We start from the raw sequence: 20398 nt of genomic DNA, 5'->3' as shown, positions 1-20398 counted from the left end.
CACACACACACACACATATATATATATATTCTCTAAAACTTAAAAGCTAAGCAAAACAATCCATCAGATATTAGGAAGCAGTGCTTCCATGTCAAATATTAGCAGCTTGACCTGGTTTTTGGTCAGGGCACAGTGATGAAATTGGACTCTACTTTAATTCTAATGTTTGAAATGGGTTTCCAGGGCAAACATTTGCAAGCTCTTAGAATCTTGGGCAGCTTTACCTTTCGGAAAAACTGGAACTTAAATTCAAGCAGACTTTTTAAAAACTAAAATGAGCAGTGCAATGGTCAAATGCTAGTGACAGGTAGTTATAATTATTAATACCGTTAATAATAATATCCAGGATGGTGGCGGGGGGTGGGGAGCTAGGAAAGATTCACCATCTGGAATCCTGGAAAGCTACTGCCAGTCACTCCAGATGAATTGGATGTACCAATGGTCTGATTCAGTATCAGACAGCTTCCCATAACAGGCCTGCATAACTTGAGTCAAGAGCAGACTACCATTGGCTTGATAAATCTCCTGGTTTTGCTGTCTGGCTAGGGCTGCAAAATCAGGCTTTTAGCATCTATATGTTTAAAAAAGGGGTGTGTGTTCTCAAGGCAAAAAACTGACTTAAAATATGTTTATACTGTTTTTCCACAAGCTCAAAGCAGCACAAATGGTGAATAAACATCACTTAAATCAAACAAATCATACAATGAAGCCTATACAAAATAACAAAAAATAATAATGGCACCCATTGACTTCCAACTTACCCAATCTCATAGCCCTTGACCAGACATGCCAAAAATTAGCTAGGCATTCCATGGCCTCAGTATCGCTTCTATAAAGGCCCTGCTCTAACTTCTTAGGTTAATGTGTGGTACAATATGGCCTAGCTGCTTCTGAGCCTTAAACTTCAATATATCTTCCCTGAGCAGCATTGGGTCACATTGTGCAGTCTGTTCTAGAGTCTTCTGCCAGACTACTGTTGGAGACAGGATCCTAAACTATGCCTAAACTAAGTTATTATGCCTTTGCTGCAACTGACCCTGAGATAAGTCTGTTAGCTTTGCAAAGGGTCAGGGAACTTTTCTTGGCAAACAAACTATGGGTTACTGCTGATGGGCAATGCATATATAGAGAGAGGAAAGAAAGAGCAGCAGCATTTTGTGTTCCAGCCTATCTCAGAGACGAAAGAAGCAAAAGAGGTGTGTTATGCCCTACATTTATTTCTGAAAATTTCATGGAGCTTGCTCCCCACCCTCCCCAAATTCTTTGACCATAATGTACTATTTCCATACAGGGCTATTAAAAAGACAACGGCAACGAGAATATGCTAAGGTTTTCAGTGCTCCTGTTCTTCGCTATCTCAGCAGTGTCAATCAGTGGAAAGAGGCAATGTCTGGAAGGAGCAGCTCACAAGCAAAGACCCAGCCAGGAGAATAACTTGCACGAATGTACCCTATATTCCAAATGTAAGTCCCGTGAAATCTGTGAAATATTTGCAAAACTATTTAAGTTAGCCTTTACATTAACTAACCAGCTCTGATGCCACCCATATTAATTTGATGCCCTGAAAAATTTATTGAAGTTGAGTTTTTATATTGATATATCAATATATAACCAATATATCCAATGGCAGAAGAAAAGTCAGCTGCCCAATTGGTTATTTGCATCCATTGGATCTTAGTGAATGTGTGTGTTTTGGCCCACATGTGAAATCTTATTATCACTTGCTCCAGGAATGATGTTAGGTTGTTGTAATTAACAATGTGTGATATCCTGTTTATGCCTGAGCTTTATGCATCAGGGTTTTGCTTCTAAATGGGGCATGCACTGGGTGGAGTGGGGTAAGAACTGTCTTTAGACATGCTGCTTGTGAATTTGTCAGTGTCAACAATTTCAGCTTATGCTCATGATTTCCAAAGGGTCCCCCCAAGTCTTTTTTTTAATACAGTATAGCGATGATAAGTGCACTGAAGGAATGAAGCTCACATTCTTTTGTATGAAAAGAAATCTGTATTACTGTATAATTTTAAATCTGTATAATGTTAAATTATCATTTCCAACATCAAATTTGAGTTTGAAGTATTTAATTAAGATATTTCCTTTGTAAATTTTAACTTCCCAGTATTCTTTTGGTTTTAAAACATGTTTTTAGTAGCATGTTTTTCATTTTACAAAAGCACATGGAAAATAATGATGGAACTCACTTCTCATTTTTAACTAAGGGACCACTGTGGGGACTTAACAAAATTCTGTGTATTCAAAGTTGTGATTATGTTACAAAGTAAACCTTCATAATGAGATATATTTGTTTTTAATTCCCCACAGCCTCTTGTTGCTCTGAAGACATTACAAAGGAACTAGCTGATTCACCAGTGATTAAAGTAAATACCACCTATTGGAACCGATGTGGAAATAACAGTAAATTGTAAGTGACTTGCCCTTGTTCTTTTTCTCCAAGTGCATTCAGATTTTTTCCTTCATTCAAGGGTTCTTGTTTGCCATCAATCACCAGCATAACTTTGTGAAAAGCACAATATAAGGCTGCTGCCTGGTTTTTTTGTTGTTGTTTTTTTTTTGGTATGGCTTGTGTACCTTTAACAGTAGCATTGCATGCAGAAATTCATTGGGTTCAGTTATGTGTTTCATGAAAGTGCAGTTGTTGAACTGTTGAACACAGGAGCCATTGCAGAAAAAATGTTGGAAACCCTGCTTCCATATGCCAGAAGCATGTCCTCTTTTTTGACTGAACACTTACATTTCATTGACTTTAATATATTGTATTATCAGTGCACAGCAGGTATACACAGGGGAAGAGTTTATTGTATGCATTTTAAAACTTAAAAAATACATAAAAGTAGAGGCTCACTGCAGAATAAAAAGCATTTTTGCATCAAACCTATTTATTTTTGTAGAGTACATGGTTCACAACTACCCCATCATCCTATCAAACGCAGAGTGGCATTCAACTAAATTTTAATCAGAACAGATCTATTAAAACTAATAAGTATGACTAAGTTAGGTCATTAATTAAGTGAGCCTATTTTGAGTAAAACTTATTATTTGAGTAAAACCTATTCTTCAGATGTGGGCCCTTCTGTAGACAAAATGTTACTATCCATGCACCAGAGGGAAATATTTAGAGGCTTGGGGATCCCTGAAGTTTGCAAAAGTTCAATGGCTCTTAGGAATGTTGACCAACTATTGTTTGGGATGGAGGTTGGAAAACTAAGGGGGGAAGATGAAATGGAATAGAGTATCCTGGGAAAGGACAAAGCCGGCTGGCTGAAACCCTAAGTGGGAACACTGAACACTGCAAGACTGTTGCAAATAACACTTGCCTGATAAGGCACAATGGCAGAATCGCCATAGAAGTGGAACAGATGCCTGTGGATAGTATGTGTTCCATAACCAAATAAGTTCTATTACAGAGTGTCTGACCATTTAAGTGGAGGAAGTCAAAGGTGTTAGGATAAAGCAACGGCACATTATTCTCCTGTGTATAAATACATGCAGGTCCTGAAATATGTGAGTGCAAGGGGCTGAACAGCAGAACTCTAATTTTATTGTAAACCGCTTTGAGATTTTTTCTTTAAACTATAAAGCAGTATAGAAATGAAATGAATAATAAAAATAAAAAAAAAATTCCCTTGGTACCCTAGCCTAGCCTAAAGTGTTGCATTCCAATAAAGTTCTTTGGAAAAATGCAGGCTGATCTCTTAGAGCATAGAGGCAGCCACATATGCAATGCCAGTTGTTTTTCATGTAATAACAATGGTTATTTCTAATGCAACAGATGTCAGAGCTATTTGAAGAAGATAGAATGCTTTTACAGGTGTTCACCATATATTGCACATTGGGCACATCCCAACTACGCAGCTGCTATTGTGTCTGTTCCCATGTGCCAAAACTTCTGTGATGACTGGTAAGTTGGGGGTTATGCTTCTCATTTTAATAAAACAGTATCTTTCAGCCATCAAATACCCAGGTAAATAGGGAAGTTATAAAATTCCTCTTGACTGTTAACAATTAGGGTGACAGACACACCTCAGTGTGGTTGATATTGAAGCAGGCACTCTTGATTCTTGGGTCCCAAGATATTTAAGGCTTTGTATGCTAGTACTAATACCTTGAATCAGGTATGCACAAAACCTTGCACTGACAGAACATTTGCCTTAGCGCTATTTTGAACACAACCCTGACATTCCCACCACCCCATTACATCCCTGTGCCTGTTTTACAACATGCCCCTTATTTTAAGATAAAGGCAAACAATACAACACACATGCCAGTTCTACTGATGGACAACTTTATTCTACAACACTTCAGCTCTGTAGAACTGATGACAAAATTCCTGAACATCTTGCAATAATCTAGAGAACCACACAACAAGCTCCACATGTACAGTGGAGATTTGAACTTCTGTTTCTTGACAAGAAGCAGAGGTTGCTGATAGACTTCTGTTCAAATAACAGTTACAGATCCCACGGGGCATGTTCAAGACCTTAGATGCAGCTTTCTGGATTGATGTCTGCTCTCTGGGGGTGGTGTTCATTTGAGCAGACTTGTTCCCAAATGATAAAATATTAGTAGTTCCTCACACTATGGACAATATATTGCACCTATCTCTGGCCATCATCTAATTCACTGAGGAACACTTTGAAAAGAGAGTGAGGAATAGCGAGCAGCACTTCTAACATTGCTCTGGCACCCCAGATACCACTTATCCACAACACTTTAACCTCTAGGTTGACAACTGGGGGACCAAGTAGCAGTCTTCAAACTGCTGGATTTGACCTAGGGTGCTCAAGTTATTGACCTACAAATGAGTCTACTTCAAGCTATATGCTGGGAAAGCTTTGAACAATGTTTCTACTTCTCCTGTATACTCAAGGCGGAAGCTGCAGAACTCTTTTGTTTTATAGACAGTAGAATCTGTTTAACATACTGCATGGCTGCTAAGGATATCCCCATTCCCCACATCCTACAGAGATCCTTACTTCAAAATCCTCTGTACCTTTGTTGTAAAGGGTAATTTTCACAGTGTTCAGAAGAAACAAGAACTTGACTTTAAGGGACATAAGGAGTCTTACCTCAAGCTTTCCTCTTTCTTTCTAATGGCTTGGAATTTCCTGCAGCAAAAGCTCATTTTTCAGTATATATGTGGACTTTGGAGAGCCCTTAGGGGTAGCTTCCCTTTCCAACCCACCTGCCAAAGAGTCCTTGGACAATTACAGAGGAAATGGTGAACTTGACACATTAAATAATTCTCAGCACTGACATAAGGATTTGTTTTAAATGAAAACAGATCTCTCTGGTGAATCATACTTTGGGAAAGTACATTGCTTTTGTGTTATTATTTCATTTCATTGACACTGTACACCATATGGTTTTTCTCCAGATATCCTTTTCTCCAGCCCTCAATATACTTTAAAGCTGGGTCATCATAAAGCACTTAAAAAAAAAAAAAAGGCAAACCAAGTAATTGATAAAAGTCTCTACTTTTCTACACTCTTATTTGGAAGTAAATCCAACTGAAATAAATGGGACTAACTTATGAGTGTGAATGCATTCTAGTGGGCTGCAATCTAGTGACTATTTTATCATTCGTTGGCAGCATGGAAGTAAGTTTGTCAGATCCAGTACAAGGGGGGCCTCCAGACTTTTCAGTAGTTTGACCAGGCAGAGATTAAACAGAGCTTTTCCTGTCATAGTGCTAGAATGAAAGGAGAAGCTGTGCTTGTGACATATCCCCCTCCTGTACAGTAATTAAAGTAGTTCCCTGTTGGATCTGACGATCACAGCTGCAAAATAACCATCCTGGAAAGCCAATGCTCTTGAGAGCTCTTGAGAAGGGGAAGGAGCTGCAGAAGGAAGAGACAGCTGTGTGCATATCCTGCCCTGCCCAAGCCTTCAAAGAAGCACTAGGGGAAAGAGAAAGTGTGCTGCTAATTCACTATCCTGTCGCTCTGAGCTGGAAATGAAAGACAAGTCATTATATTGCCTATGGTGAGGACTGTGGAAGGGAGCAGGCGATTAGTCTCTGATCCTGTTCCCACTTGAGAAAAGGATCAGGGACATGCTGCCTTCTCCTTTCCTTTAACCTTCTCTCCCTTTGTCTGTAATTGTTGAAATGTCCTTTAAAAAAACTGACCTAGAATATTAATCAGAACAGGAGTTATATCATCCCTACTTGTGTTGACAGTACATAGCCTTGAAAAGCGGAACTTTAGGCAATACAAAATTCAGCAATGGCACACATGTCGCAAGCAATATTGCCAGGCTGCAACACGGAGAAGCAATAGAGACTTCTTTTGTCCTTTCATTTGTTAGTCCTTTCACCTACTCTGCCCACCGCCAACTCCCATGAGCAGGCCATGCAGCAAGCAGTGGAGACACAGACAGAGAGGCCAAAGAAGAAATAAGTGTGGCAACTTATTTTCTTGCTTTCTCAGTGGCTTTAGAGAAAAGGTGGGGAAGCTGGAGTTTGACCACATCTGCCCTTGCTGGCTAGGCTGATGGGAGCTGGAGTTCAACAATTTCTGGAGGCCCACAGCTTCCCCATCTCTGCTTTAAAGCTGCAGTGTAAATTTCAATGTCGTCACACAAGTCACATCTAAATAGCAAACCTGCTTTGAGAAGATGAACGTTCACCCTGGCATTAGCACATTATCGCAGGCACTGCTTATAGGCAGATTTTTACACCTGTAAAAAATGAAAACGTTACCTTTAGGAGCTAATCTTAATTTCAAAATCTTACTACATCTGCTAAAAATTGCCTGGAAGAGTCAACTGAGATGCTCATAGGAGCCTGCAGCTCTTGGAGTTTCTATTATATTTATATATTTTCATGACCAGACAGGAATAATAAACTGAAGAGATCCCTTTATAGCATTTTAAACAATAGATTCTTCTAGCAAACCATGATCTAAGGTAGTTTTTATGTCATCGTCCCCTTTTAATATGTAGTTCTTTAAGATTAATTTGTAATTAACCTCTTTAAACAATATTAATTTTAAAACTATTACCTTACTGACAGGAACTAATCTTTCCGCTAACCATATTTAAACTAAGGCATGCTTCTTATTTGTAATATTAATGTGATTATACAAAATGGACTCTTTGATCCCAGTCAGAAGTTAGGGGGTTTGCTTGAGTTTTGCCAAGGCAAACTTCTACAAGATACAGGCTAAAAAGGCTGGCAAAAGATGAAAGGAGGAGGGGCGCCAATGTTGCTAGTGTTATTATGACTCAAACATATTTTTTCATTAATTTCCATGGCAACATAACCATCATACAGTGTCAGCTTTTGAAAAAAAAACATGCTATAAAAGACACAGAATTTTAAAAGTGTGTTCATATCACACCTTTATTTTTAAGCACATATTGCATTCATATAAATGGTGTGACTAAAGCCAAATACAAACTTATTGACCTGGTATTTGTAAACTATTACAGTGGTACCTCGGGTTACAGACGCTTCAGGTTACAGACTCCGCTAACCCAGAAATAGTACCTCGGGTTAAGAACTTTGCTTCAGGATGAGAACATAAATCGCGGCGCAGCAGCAGTGGGAGGCCCCATTAGCTAAAGTGGTACATCAGGTTAAGAACAGTTTCAGGTTAAGGCAGATGCAACTGATGGACTATATGGAACTGGCTGAGATGACCGGCAGAATTCGTGACCTGGGTGAGGAGAGGATGGAGGAGGACTGGAAGAAATTCAAGATTTATCTACAAAAATATTGTAATTTGAGTGAATGTTAAGCAGGATGCTAGATCATAAATAATCGAGCACCACTAAATTAGATGATTCAGGACGACAAGTGAGATTGAGAAAATATAAACTTTTTTTTTGAGAATTACAAGATTATAAATAAGCAGATGGGACATAAGAATGTAAATAAGATGATAAATTGCTGGCAAAAAGTTATAACGATGAAAGTGGGAGCGGGAGATGTGAGGGAGTCCAAAGAAGATGTGAAATTATGTTAAGACATATGTTATATTGTTTATTATATCTATTTGTATTTTAAATCCTAATAAACATTTATAAAAAAAAAAAAAGAACAGTTTCAGGTTAAGAACAGACCTCCAGAACGAATTAAGTTCTTAACCCGAGGTACCACTGTAATATGCTGAGTACATAAGAAAGAACTGTGCTTAATTCTGTTAAAATTTAGATACATTCTCTTGCCAAACAAGAAGTCATGCTTCAAAGTCCAGTTTATGCAAACATGTTATTCTTTAAGCATTTTCTAGCTGAAAACAAGGTCAAAGGAACTGGTTCACCTGTTATTGAGGGCTCCTGCAGACAGGAATTTTAGTCTGTATTCAAGGTGATTTGTGCTCTTGTGGGTATCAGGATGGTCATATGTGATCTTGCATTCAGGGCAGTTCACACCATCAAAACACTCTGGATCACACAGCATCTGTTATGAGCTTTGTGTGGCCCATAGCTTCCCTACCACCCAAACGTTACTTTTCAGATCACAAAAGTTCTAGGTGTTTTTTAATCCAACATTTATAGTACTGCAGTGCTTGGCTACTCTGGCAATGCACAGACTAAAATTTGCTTCTTAGTGATGTCACTACTTACACATACTTCCTATTGATGCCGTTTTAGTGGAGAGAGGTGGAAAGGAGAGGGATTGTGTATGTGAGGTGTGTAGGACCCTGTTACTGACCCTAACAGATTGGAGAACTGGGCCCAAACTAACAAAATGAATTTCAATAGGAACAAATACAATGTTCTATATTTTGTTTATAATTTTCACATTTACAAATTTTCCACATTCACGTTCACCATACAAAAACAATACACAAGGTTTTACACTTAGGCAGGAAGAACCAGATGCACAGATATAAGATGGGGACACCTGGCTTTCCAGTAGTACATGTGAAAAGGATCTAGGGGTCTTAGTAAACCACAAGCTTAGCATGAGTCAACAGTGTGATGCAACAGCTTTGAGCTAATGGAATGGAAGCAAATGCTATCAGCCCAGCCTACACACCTTCCTCTGTGTTGATTTATGAGAGACGGCACATAAATCAGTCATCTATGCTTTCTTTACCTTGCAGGTATGAAGCTTGTAAAAATGACTTCACTTGTGTTAGCAACTGGCTGACAGACTGGGCAATTGATGAAAAAGGAGAAAACCACTGTAAGAACGTGTGCATCCCCTACCACGAGGTAGTGTATCATAATGAACCACAAACAGTGCACCTATGTGAAGGAGCCAGAAGGCTACATATAGCTCTGCATTCAACACCAGGGATCTAGTCTAGTAGATGTTCCTTCAACAAGAAAAAACTCACCTACTCAAACCCCACCGGTATTCCAATGTCCTTTAGTAGAACTTGTGCACAGTAGTAGAGTAGTAAAGATTAACAATAATCTGCAATAAGTCACTTAATTGAATTTCTAAATTGTGACATCCAAAAGACAATTCTAAACCATGTGTTAGAATGAAGAGATGTGTTGTTATTTGTTAGAAATAGATACATCTAAAAATATGTTTTCCAAGCTTCCAATAGCTGACCTACTTTCTCTGAATTAAAAGAGAACTGTTTTAGAGTGAAAGGAGGAGCTTAACACCTGTGTTTGTGCACTGCTGTGAACTTTCATTCAGAAGTCATGTCCAGAGTGATCATACAAAGACACAAAAATTCAACCTTATCTTAAGGCAAATAATTCTGCTTCATCTGCATTCGAAGGAATTGACAGTGCAATACTTTGCATGTCTATACAGAGGACTTGCTCCTGGAGAAGTGGATCTAACATAGCAGACTGAATTTATCTCAAGCACCTCTGATGCAGAGACATAAGTTAATTACCCAGCCCTAGTGGAGGCTGATTGAAAGGAAATAAAGGAAGAGCAGTGAGTGAGTACATAGAGGGCTTTTGTGAACCTGCTTATTTCACTAACAGTCCTCAGTTTGGGAATCGCTGATCTAGATTAAAAGGATGCAGGTTTTGTATTTATTCCCAACTTTTACATTGAACCTTTCCGCCAAGAAACTCAAGGCATTATGCATGGTTCCTCTCCATTTTTAACCACATAATGACTCTATGAGGTGCATTAGGCTGAGAAATAGTGACTGGCCCTAGGTCATCCAATGAGCTTTAAAGCTGAGTGGGGATTTCAGTTTGAGTCTTCCCAGTCGTAGACTGCCACTCTTAACTATCACACGGGCTTTCTGATTACTTTCTCAAAGCAATATCAATTTTGCCCTTTAATAATGGCCCATAATACATGCTAATTTACCAGCTTGCAGTCTATTCATCAAACCTCTGCCATGTGCTGCCCAATCACATCCCAAAGTATGTTACTGCTTCTACATTTGGCAAGACAGAAAGGGGCCGTGTATCTCAGCTGGAGATGACTTGGGTGACATCCCAAAGAATCTTGGGGATTGTAGTTTAAGGGTGGTGAGAATCAAAATTATATGAGGGGTAAACTACAGTTCCCACAATTCTTTATTTAAAGTGTGCTTTAAATGCATGGTGTGAATGCGACCATGCTTCGCATGCAAAAATGTCCATACTTCAGTTCCTGGTTAAAAGGATCAAGCTAACTAGTGATAGGAAAAACCTCTGAGAGCCTAGAGCATGGGTAGACAAACTAAGGCCCGGGGCCGAATCCGGCCCACTCACCTTCTAAATCGGAATCAGCATGTTTTTACATGAGTAGAATGTATCCTTTTATTTAAAATGCATCTCTGGGTTATTTGTGGGGCATAGGAATTCATTCATCATTTTTTTTCAAAATATAGTCCGGCCCCTGACAAGATCTGAGGGACAGTGGACTGGCCCCCTGCTGAAAAAGTTGGTTGACCCCTGGCCTAGAGAGCAATTGCCAGTCAGAGCAGGTTTAAAAATGGGCTAGGTGGAAACACCGTATAAGCCAGCTTCCTATGTTCTTGTGGAAGCAAAGAAAATTGAGATTTCTGTTTGAGTTGGCTCACAGCTGAAAATAAAAGTGACTAAGATCCAAAAGGAATAGAGCTGGACAGCGCAAAGCGGGAAGAGAATTTGTCTCTTTATTTCCATTGCTTTTAGCTCATACAGTAAAGCAATCAGCTGCTCCCCCCCCCCCCAAATTTGTACAAATGGCAGAAAGGAGCAGTGGAAGGCGAGTGCTATGTGACCTACATGAGCTGTTGTTAATCCTGGACCAAGCTTTTCCAAGCATGGCATAGTAGAAAGATCTAGAGCAGGAGGAACATGTGGCCCAATTTTGCAAAGCTTGTGTGTCATCAAGAGCCTATTCGTTTTGTGTCTATTGCATTGGATGTCGTAAATTTAGACAGTTTTGTTTCTCTGACTCCTAGATGTATGGCAATGGGACTGACCCAGCACACCTGCAGCCACCCTGTCAGACCTGCTGGAGGTGGTGGCGGGCTGGGCCTTGGAGTTCCCAAACCTACTGGTTTTGGGAGACTTCAACATCCATGCCGATGCCGCTCCCTCCTCACAGGCTCTGGACCTAGTGACTTCCATGGCAACACTAGGGCTCTCCCAGTTTGTTTTGGGCCCCACTCATCAAGCAGGCCACACGCTGTATCTGATCTTTGGGGCTGGCATAGATGTGATCATGCTTCCCCCTGTGGAAGTGCCATGGTCTGATCACTACGCTCTGAAAGCCAAGATTGACTTCCCGCTCCTCCCCTGCTCGGGTGGCGAACCTATTTGGGCTCGTCCGCGAAAACAGATGGATCCTGATAGATTCCAACAAGCCTTGCGGGACCCTGCTCCTCCTGGTGACTCATTAGATGACCTTGTTGAGGACTGGAATAACCGGCTCTTGGCAGCCATTGATAAGATCGCGCCTAAGCGCCCTCTGCGACCCCGTCGAAACCAGGCCCCTTGGTTTACTGAGGAGCTCCGGAAAATGAAGCGGGATCTCAGACGGCTAGAGCGAGTATGGCGACGGACTCGTGACGGAGCCTCAAGAACATCTTATAGGACGCTTATGAAAGCCTATGAGATGGCTTTGAAAGCTGCTAAGAAATCTTACTTTGCAGCTTCCATTGCATCCGCTAGCTCTCGCCCGGCACAACTTTTTAGAATAATTAGGTCAATAACGTCCTTAGGAGGACAACCAAACTTAAGCACAAATTCGACCCACAGCTGTGAGGCATTCGCGAGCTTTTTTGCAGAGAAAGTCCTGTTGCTCCGCCGTGACCTCCCTGCCAATTTAGATACAGTTACTGAACTGGAGGCCCCTCGACTGACTTCAGGTCCAGTGTTGGACCATTTCGATTGGATACTCCCTGCTGATGTGGATAGATTCCTCCAAGTTGGTAGGCCCACTACCTGCCTCCTTGATCCGTGCCCATCTTGGCTGATTAGGGAGTGTCCAGATGTTGCGCGGACCCCCCTGGTTGAAATTATCAATTTGTCCCTTGACACGGGGACATTCCCAGGGGAACTGAAGGAAGCAGTAGTGTGTCCACTCTTAAAGAAAACTTCATTAGATCCCTTAGACCTATCCAATTACCGCCCAGTTTCTAATCTTCCATATCTGGGTAAGGTAATTGAGAGAGCGGTTGCTGAACAGCTTGGTAGGTTTCTGGAGGAAACATCGGCTTTAGATCCATTTCAGTCCGGTTTCCGTCCTGGTTTTGGGACCGAGATGGCTCTGGTTGCCCTAACAGATGATCTCCGTAGACAACTGGATCGAGGCGGGTCAGGACTGCTGATCCTTTTAGATTTGTCAGCGGCCTTTGACATGGTCGATCATGATCTTCTGGACCACCGCCTCGCAGACGTGGGGATACAGGGCATAGCCTATAACTTGCTGTGCTCTTTTATCTCTGGTCGGGGACAGAGGGTGGCACTAGGGAGGGAAATGTCGTCGCGCCATTCCTTGGTGTGTGGAGTGCCGCAGGGCGCAATTCTCTCCCCGATGCTTTTTAACATCCTTGCCCAGATTATCCGGAGCTTTGGGCTGGACTGTCACCAGTATGCTGATGACACTCAGCTCTATCTGCTGATGGATGGCCACACCGACTCGGCCCTGAACACACTGACCAGATGCTTGGAAGCTGTGGCTAGATGGTTTCGTAGGAGCCGATTGAAACTAAATCCTTCAAAGACAGAGGTCCTATGGCTGGGTCGGGATGGCATGGGGATGAGGGACCAACTCCCTTCTCTTGCAGGGGCCCAATTAGTGCCATTGCCTTCCATTAAGAGTTTGGGAGTAATCCTTGACGCCTCCCTTTCCATGGAGGCGCAAGTTACAGCAACAGCCAAGGCGACATTTTTCCACCTTCGCCGCATCAAGCAGTTGGTCCATTACCTTTCCCGCCCCGACCTGGCCACAGTGATCCATGCGATGGTCATCTCCAGGCTTGACTACTGTAATTCGCTCTACGCGGGGCTGCCCTTGAAGCTGTCCCAGAAACTCCAGCGGGTGCAGAATGCTGCAGCGAGGCTCCTCACGGGGTCTCTGCCATGGGAGCATATTCACCCAGTGCTTTTCAAACTGCACTGGCTCCCGGTGGAGTACAGGGTCAGATTTAAGGTGCTGCTTTTGACCTTTAAAGCCCTTCACAGCCTAGGACCCTCGTACCTACGAGACCGCCTCTCCCGGTATGCCCCACGGAGAGCCTCAAGGTCCATAAATAGCAACACCCTAGTGGTCCCAGGCCCTAAGGAAGTTAGATTGGCTTCAACCAGAGCCAGGGCCTTTTCAACTCTGGCTCCGGCCTGGTGGAACGCTCTGCCTCATGAGACCAGGGCCCTGCAGGATCTGATTTCTTTCCGCAGGGCCTGTAAGACAGAGTTGTTCCGCCTGGCCTTTGGCTTGGAGCCAATTTGATTCCCTCCCTCTCTTTCTTTTTTTCTTTCCTTCTCCTCCTGCGTTGAGGCTACATTTTATTTTAATGTTGTAATATTTTAATGTTGTATATTAATTTTGTTTTTAAGTTGTAATCATTCAACTTGTTTTTATTATTGCTTGTAAGCTGCTCTGAGCCCTGCCTTGGCTGGGGAGGGCGGGGTATAAATAAAAAATTATTATTATTATTATTTTGTTTCTCTGACTCCTAGATGTATGGCAATGGGACTGACATGTGCGAGAGCATGTGGGGAGATTCACTGAAGGTAAGTGACTCCCCCTGCCTGTGCCTGCAAATGGATGAGATGGATAGCAAGGTCGTCAAGCTCTTGGAGGAGAGGACCACCGGTAATAGTAGCAGTAGCAGCAGAAGTGATGAAGAGCAGTTCTGTCGCCTCAAGTTGGACAAAATGAAGAAGCTGAAGGAGCTGAAAGACGAAGGTGTGGAGACATTCTAAGTGCCAGGGTTTCTTTAGGTTTTAAAGTGATGCATGTTGCACCTTTTCACTATTAAAACAATACTCAGGGTGGCCATCAGCCACACACACAAAAATACAATAAAGTGACTGAACAATTAAAATAACTTTTAAAAAATTACAAGCCTGAAAAGTAAACAGCGTGGCAGATAATGAAAGCATCAACCACCATTAAAAATGTCATGGCTAACCGAAAGCCTACCTCAAGAAAATGGCCTTCACTTGGTGGCAGAAGGTAAAAGGAGAGGGAGTCAAACAAACCTCCATAGGAGAGAGTTCCATCACAGGGGGCTGGCACAGAAAAGACCCTGTTGTACATCATCAGTCAATGTCAGGATCCACAAAGGGGCCTTTTCACCAGATCTCAGAGTATGGGCAAAATAGCATGGGAGGACAGCAATCCTTAGGCATCCTGGACCTGAGTCATTTAGGGCTTCATTTGTGATAACACTTTGAACTGTCTAGATGTTGCTGGACTACAACTCCCATCATTACTGACTACTGCCCAAGCTGCCTGGGGTGATAAAAGTTGTAGTCCAACAACATTTGGAGGGCACCATGTTGACTGCTGTAGATAGTTGCTGAAGCCACTGCTGTAGCTAGTTGGGTGCTGACTCTAGTGTGATTATTTCAGTTCATCCTGCTCTCTTCATTTGGGAGAGTAGGCCACTTAATCAGTGTGCTTCAGCCTAGGGTCCACAGATGTTGTTGGACTTCTAACTCCCATCATCTCTGACCCCAGCTGGCTGGGGATATGGAAGCTGAAGTCCAACAACATCGGGATACAAGGTTACATAATGCTGAAAGGCAACATAAATCAGCTGCTGGCTTAATCCTTTCACTCATTTACTTACACAGTGCATAATAGAATTACAAAGCCAGTTAATGAATACACAAGTGAGCAAGGAAGCAGTGCACCTGCAAATCCTAATGAATTGCAGAATTGTATTATTAGGTTCTTTCAGAACCCACTTCCAGCTCTGTTTAGCTGTATCCGTACTGAGCGGGTTTCCATGGCAACCAGACCTAACTGCACTCTTCACTAATCTGGTCTCAGCCTCCTAGCAGCCCTACAAAAGGAAGTGGGATAAAGCTCCAGGCTGGAGATATCGGCAGTTTTAACAATTCCTGCCTGTTACCTTTGGCATATGTCACTTGATTTGAACTCTGGAGTTCTGCTTGCCTTCATTGATTAGATACTTAGCAACAACTGAAGTCAAACCCACACCATACATTTATCCCAAAGACCCCTGGGAACTGCAGTTTGTTGGGTGTTGATGGTTGTTAGACCCCCCCCCCAAGAGCTACAATTCCCAGCACTATTAACAAATCACAAAACATGACCTCTGACTAACATAGTTTAAAAAACGTTATATTGTCATTTTTCACAATAGAAGGACATAAGCAGTGAAAATAATTGTAAATAATAATAATAAGGATAAGGATACAGAAGGGAGGGAGGGAGAAAACCAGGAAAAACTGAGTGTGGAATTCACCATTACCATAATGGCTGCTCTTAGGAGGTCTACAAGGGGTGGAATGGATGAAGTAATGATGGCCCTCTAGTTCCTTAGATAAAAACAAGAAAATAGAAGAGCAATTGAAGGCTTAACTAAGCATGAAATATGTCAAAAACCTTAGGTAACAGTACCCTGCCAAAAGACATATGAGAAGCCCAGTGTAACATGCACCTCTATTAATATTTGTGAAAAAGGATACCAGGTCTCTCTAGCTTTGACCATGGACAATTTTTGAACCTGCTGGGTGTCTACTAAAAACCTTCCCACTCCAGAATTAATACTGGATCTACCTGATCATCCCCAGGATTTTCTGTTATCGATATGAGAGTCAATAGAACTCAGGATACTATACAGAAGCCTGCTACTGTTAGGAGGGACCAGAGCGGGCAAAGAATGCCCTAGCAGTAGCCAGCGCTTGCTCCTGGTTTGAGAAGGCCCTGGGCAGTGTCCTCTGGTGGGCCCTCTTGTCATAGATTTAAAGAATTGTAGTTGGAAGGGACCCTATCTAGTCCACCCCCCTGCAATGCAGGAACCTTAACTAGATCATACATGACAGGTGGCCATCCAACCGCTGCTTAAAAACCTCCAGTGAAGGAGAGCCCACAACCTCTGGTAGCAGTCTTTTCCCACAGGCAAACAGCTCTTACTGTCACAAAGTTATTCCTGATGTTTAGTTGGAATCTCCTTTCTTGTAACTTGAATCAATTGGTTCAGATCCTAGTCTTCGAAGCAGGAGAAAACAAGTCTTCTCCATCCTCCATGATATCCTTTAGATATTTGAAGATGGTTATCATATCTCCTCTCAGTCTCCTATGGACCAGGCTAAACATACTCAGTTCCCTCAACCATTTCTCATAAGGTCGTCTTACACGTTACAGGCAATACTTAAAACTACAAGTATGTGGAACCGGGTCTAGTAGCTTCAACTGATGGCCATAATGAAATAACTGGCTCTTAACTATTGGAGGAAATATTTTTGTTATGAGTGAAACATTGACAAAACTTCTGTCAAATCTTGCTGGCTATTTTGTGACACTAAAGCTGGTCCCAGTGAAGGCATTGCTCAATTGTGGATTTTGATTGTTTTCCCAACGAATCAGTACAGTTTCCTCTCCTTTTTGTGTGTGCTGACTAAACAGTTACTACAGTTACAAGCAGCGTGAATCCTGAGAAGAGAAATATGCGTGTGTACATATTTTTTCTTTCACTCCTCTGCAGCTCTTGCAGTGGGGGACCACACCCTTTAACTCCTGAGCCCTGCTGTGTCCCTGGTTTACCCCAACTCTGGAACGGACACATTGAATCCTTGGCAAATTAAGCTTCTGAGTCTCCTCTCACTCAACACAGCTGTGATCAATTAATTACACAGACTCTAGAGTTAATTTCCTTGTTAAGCCATTTTCCTTCTCAAGAAGGTGATTGTCCCCAAGGGGAAAATGAAATGTACTGTAACTAGCATAATGTAACACTGAGGTTTTACAAGCAGTGCTCAGGATGTTTACTCATAAAAACAAGCTGCCTCAGTGGATTGTATCCAGGCTTAAGAGTTTAAACAACACTGTTCTCAGCTATACATATCAAATGTAAAACTCCTATAACATAGGAGGAAGATTTTGTAGGGGCTCTGGCAAGCACAGCTTTTATGTCACAGTCCTACAGGAGCTGGAAAAGCTGCATGTGGGGCCTCCTTTCCCTCTGTAGTTTTGTTGTACAATTATGCTCCCATGTGCAGTTTTAGCGTTGGGTTAGACATATCCTATTTCACTGTTCTTGTCCTGACAGTAATGCCCCACCCGAGATTCTCTATAACGGGGATAGGGAACCTGCAGCCTCCAGGTGCTGCTAGACTCCAACTCTCATCGACTCCAACCTACATAGCCAAAGATCAGGAATGGTGCGAGTTGTAGTCCAACAATATCTGGAGGGCCACAGGTTCCCCACTCCTTCTGTAAAATATATAATTTTAGTAGATGCAGCCTATGTAACATTGCTGCAGAAATCAGAAACACTCACTGTTCTTTCAGTCTTTAAGAATGTTATCAGGGATGGCTATTAACCAAGTCATAGGCCACTTGGTTCCCAAATCAATTTATTTATTTTCTGGCAATCCTGCCAAATAAAGGTATGGTAAAAAGCTTCTTGACCGAAACCTAAAGTTGTTCTTAAAACATTCTAACAAAGAAAGTATCCACATTGTAATGCTACATCTCTCCTTGTATGGGGTGTCCCAGCCATGAGCCTGCAACTGCAAACCCCTCTTATTGCTTGATAACATGTGATGGAGTCAGTGTGTGTGGTAAAAAACACTTGTGTGTGATAGTAGCTCCCAACAACAAAGAAGCTGGTCACCCCTGCACAGAAAACTTCAAAATGTAAAACATGGAGCTACGTTTTCTGTATAGTCTGCAACTTTTGAGAACTTTAATTTCAGAGAGGCAATCTCTCTGAAACCTCAGTACATCAGCGAATCTTTTTACTGGTGACTCAAATTCTAAACAAATGATGTTGCTGGAAAACCATTGTATGCTTTAAGAGAAATGTGTTTTCCCAAACTTGCCTATGTCCCTCTGAGAAAATTAGTGAGAGAAATATTGAACATTCCAATAAGTAAATTTTTCAAAAGAGGGAAAGCAAAGGATTTAAAGGCAGGAATTGTTAAGCAAAAATTGTTATAAATGAATAGTAAAAGTGTTTCTGGTATCAGCATGTAAATCTGGAGCAAAAAAATGCATTAGGTGCAGCCTGTCATTCACCTGGTATGTTTTTGCACTGACCAATTTTATAAATCCTATCTTATGAACCTCATACTAGTGGGCACTAAACAGAAGAGTCCCCACCCCTTCTATTCTGCTGTGACATTGTTCCCGGTATTCTGACCCATTATGCTACAAAGCTAAACAAATGGAATAGGTTTTTTTTTTAGTAGATTAGCTACAAAACCTTAATAATGGAAGCAAATGTTATTACGGGCCACTTCCACAATTGTTAACCCTCCTCCTATATTAATCACTGTATTTAAAACATGTTGCAGTTGTGCCCCCTGCTGGAAGCATCCACCTCCTGTTGTATTACTTGGAGAAATGTTAAGGATTCCCTCCTACTGGGATGATTTGTGGTCTCCATTATCAAACCCCAGGAACTGTAAAAGTGGTGTTAGGTTATCAAACCCTCAAGAGTCAAGTTTCAAACAGTTGCAATCAGACTATTGCAATTGATCCATGTGCATTTCAAAGGAGCATGATCTTGTGCATTTCAAAACTGGTTAAACCAGTTACTTTAAACCAGGGGCGGGGGAATCTGTGGCCCTCCAGATGATTTTGAACCCCACCTAGCCCCAGCCAGCATGGCGAATGGTAAGATATTATAGGAACTGTTGTCCAACAAAATCTGGAGAGCCACATGTTCCTGATCTCTCTATTAAACAGCACTGTCTGATAATATGTCCAAGCGATATGAACATCTGTGGTGACGTGTGAAAAAATAAATCTTAATATAAATAGTATTTCAGTATTTAAGAGTGCATTTCTGCATATGATAATGTTTGTATTTGCTAGTTAGGAACTATAGAAAGTATAGAAACAGTGGTGCAACATTATTTCAAGTACAAAGTTGAAGCCATTATAAGTAAGGGAACTTTACCCTCTCTTAACATTTGTAAGGCTTACAAGAGCTGCCATTTTCCTGCAAGCCATGTCTTCTAAAAAGTTAAATTATACAGTATACGAATTTATCTCATTTTTCATTTTAAAAATGCAAATGTTTCTTCTCTTCAGCATCATGACTCCTGAAGTGACCAGATTGCTTGGCAGTAGGTCTGGTGTATCATGATTGAAGTAGTATTACTGCCAGGTGTAACAGCAAACAATGCTCACTCACTCCAGTCAAGGTGCATAGTTAGCCACAGGAATCAGGTGAGGTGAAAGCATGACAAATCATCCACATACACCCCCAAAACCACTGAACTTTTGCACCATTAGTAACTGCAGATATATCATATATTTTTACTTACTGAATTTTCTGCAGCAAGTGGAAATCCAGACTAAATGTAAAAAAAAAAATATAGTAGTATGGGCTGGCATTATGATGATGGCATGTGGAACATGTGAAAAATGTGTGAGCATGTGCACAAGCAGCACCAATTCCATAATGAAGAAAAGTAAGGATTGCCACTTGTGATGCAGTATATGCAGAAAATAACTTGATGTGTGCATTGTTCTCAGGCAAGCATACCACAGGAAAAATGCAAACCAAATGCTAGGAGAATGGGAAGGCCAAAAATAAAGGGGGTGGGGGCAAAGCTAACATCCCTTGAGAAACACGGGGATTCTTTGGTGTCCCAAAAGAGCTCGCATGATAAGATAGATAAAGGGGTTGCCAAAATGAGGCAGAACTCTGCTCTGAAGTTGAGTGGGCGAGGCATGGGACTTAACGATGGTGTCATGGGGGGCACCTGGTTGCGCCCCTCAGAAATGTGCGCCGCGGGCAATCGCCCCCCTCGCCACTCCCATGCTATTGTTCTGCTATCATGGGATATCTTGGACTTGGGGACGGCAGAGAAACCCTAC

The 20398-nt window shown here is 41.7% G+C and overlaps 1 protein-coding gene and 1 long non-coding RNA gene across 7 annotated transcripts; one reads left to right on the top strand and one right to left on the bottom strand.

Moving 5' to 3' along the window:
- Nucleotides 1–1088: 1088 nt before the first annotated feature.
- On the top strand, nt 1089–14451 carry LOC308479109 (riboflavin-binding protein-like; the record flags this gene model as incomplete). 2 transcript variants are annotated; one of them, XM_081009578.1, is made up of 6 exons in its annotated part: nt 1089–1196; nt 1292–1463; nt 2323–2422; nt 3791–3919; nt 9075–9186; nt 11328–11486. In XM_081009578.1, the coding sequence occupies exons 2-6, from the start codon at nt 1322–1324 to the stop codon at nt 11484–11486; spliced, it is 642 nt and encodes a 213-aa protein (XP_080865704.1). In that variant the 5' UTR covers nt 1089–1196; nt 1292–1321. The 2 variants fall into 2 exon arrangements, with proteins under 2 accessions (XP_080865704.1, XP_080865703.1); XM_081009577.1 differs by lacking the exon at nt 11328–11486 and adding an exon at nt 14050–14451 and having other exon boundaries at nt 1090–1196.
- Nucleotides 5241–19824, bottom strand: LOC308479125. Of its 5 annotated transcripts, none has more exons than XR_013987464.1 (3): nt 15816–19795; nt 5549–6699; nt 5241–5448 (listed from the first exon to the last, which is right to left on the bottom strand). It is a non-coding gene; the product is annotated as an uncharacterized lncRNA (long non-coding RNA). The 5 variants fall into 5 exon arrangements; XR_013987465.1 differs by having other exon boundaries at nt 5241–6148; nt 6624–6699; nt 15816–19782; XR_013987466.1 differs by having other exon boundaries at nt 5241–6132; nt 6624–6699; nt 15816–19782.
- Nucleotides 19825–20398: the final 574 nt, after the last annotated feature.

Source organism: Podarcis pityusensis (assembly GCF_964106645.2).
Source record: "Podarcis pityusensis genome assembly, chromosome: 6".
Classification (NCBI taxonomy): domain Eukaryota; kingdom Metazoa; phylum Chordata; class Lepidosauria; order Squamata; family Lacertidae; genus Podarcis; species Podarcis pityusensis.
Note: the sequence above shows the minus strand (reverse complement) of the source record. Positions and strands in the feature narration are given on the sequence as shown.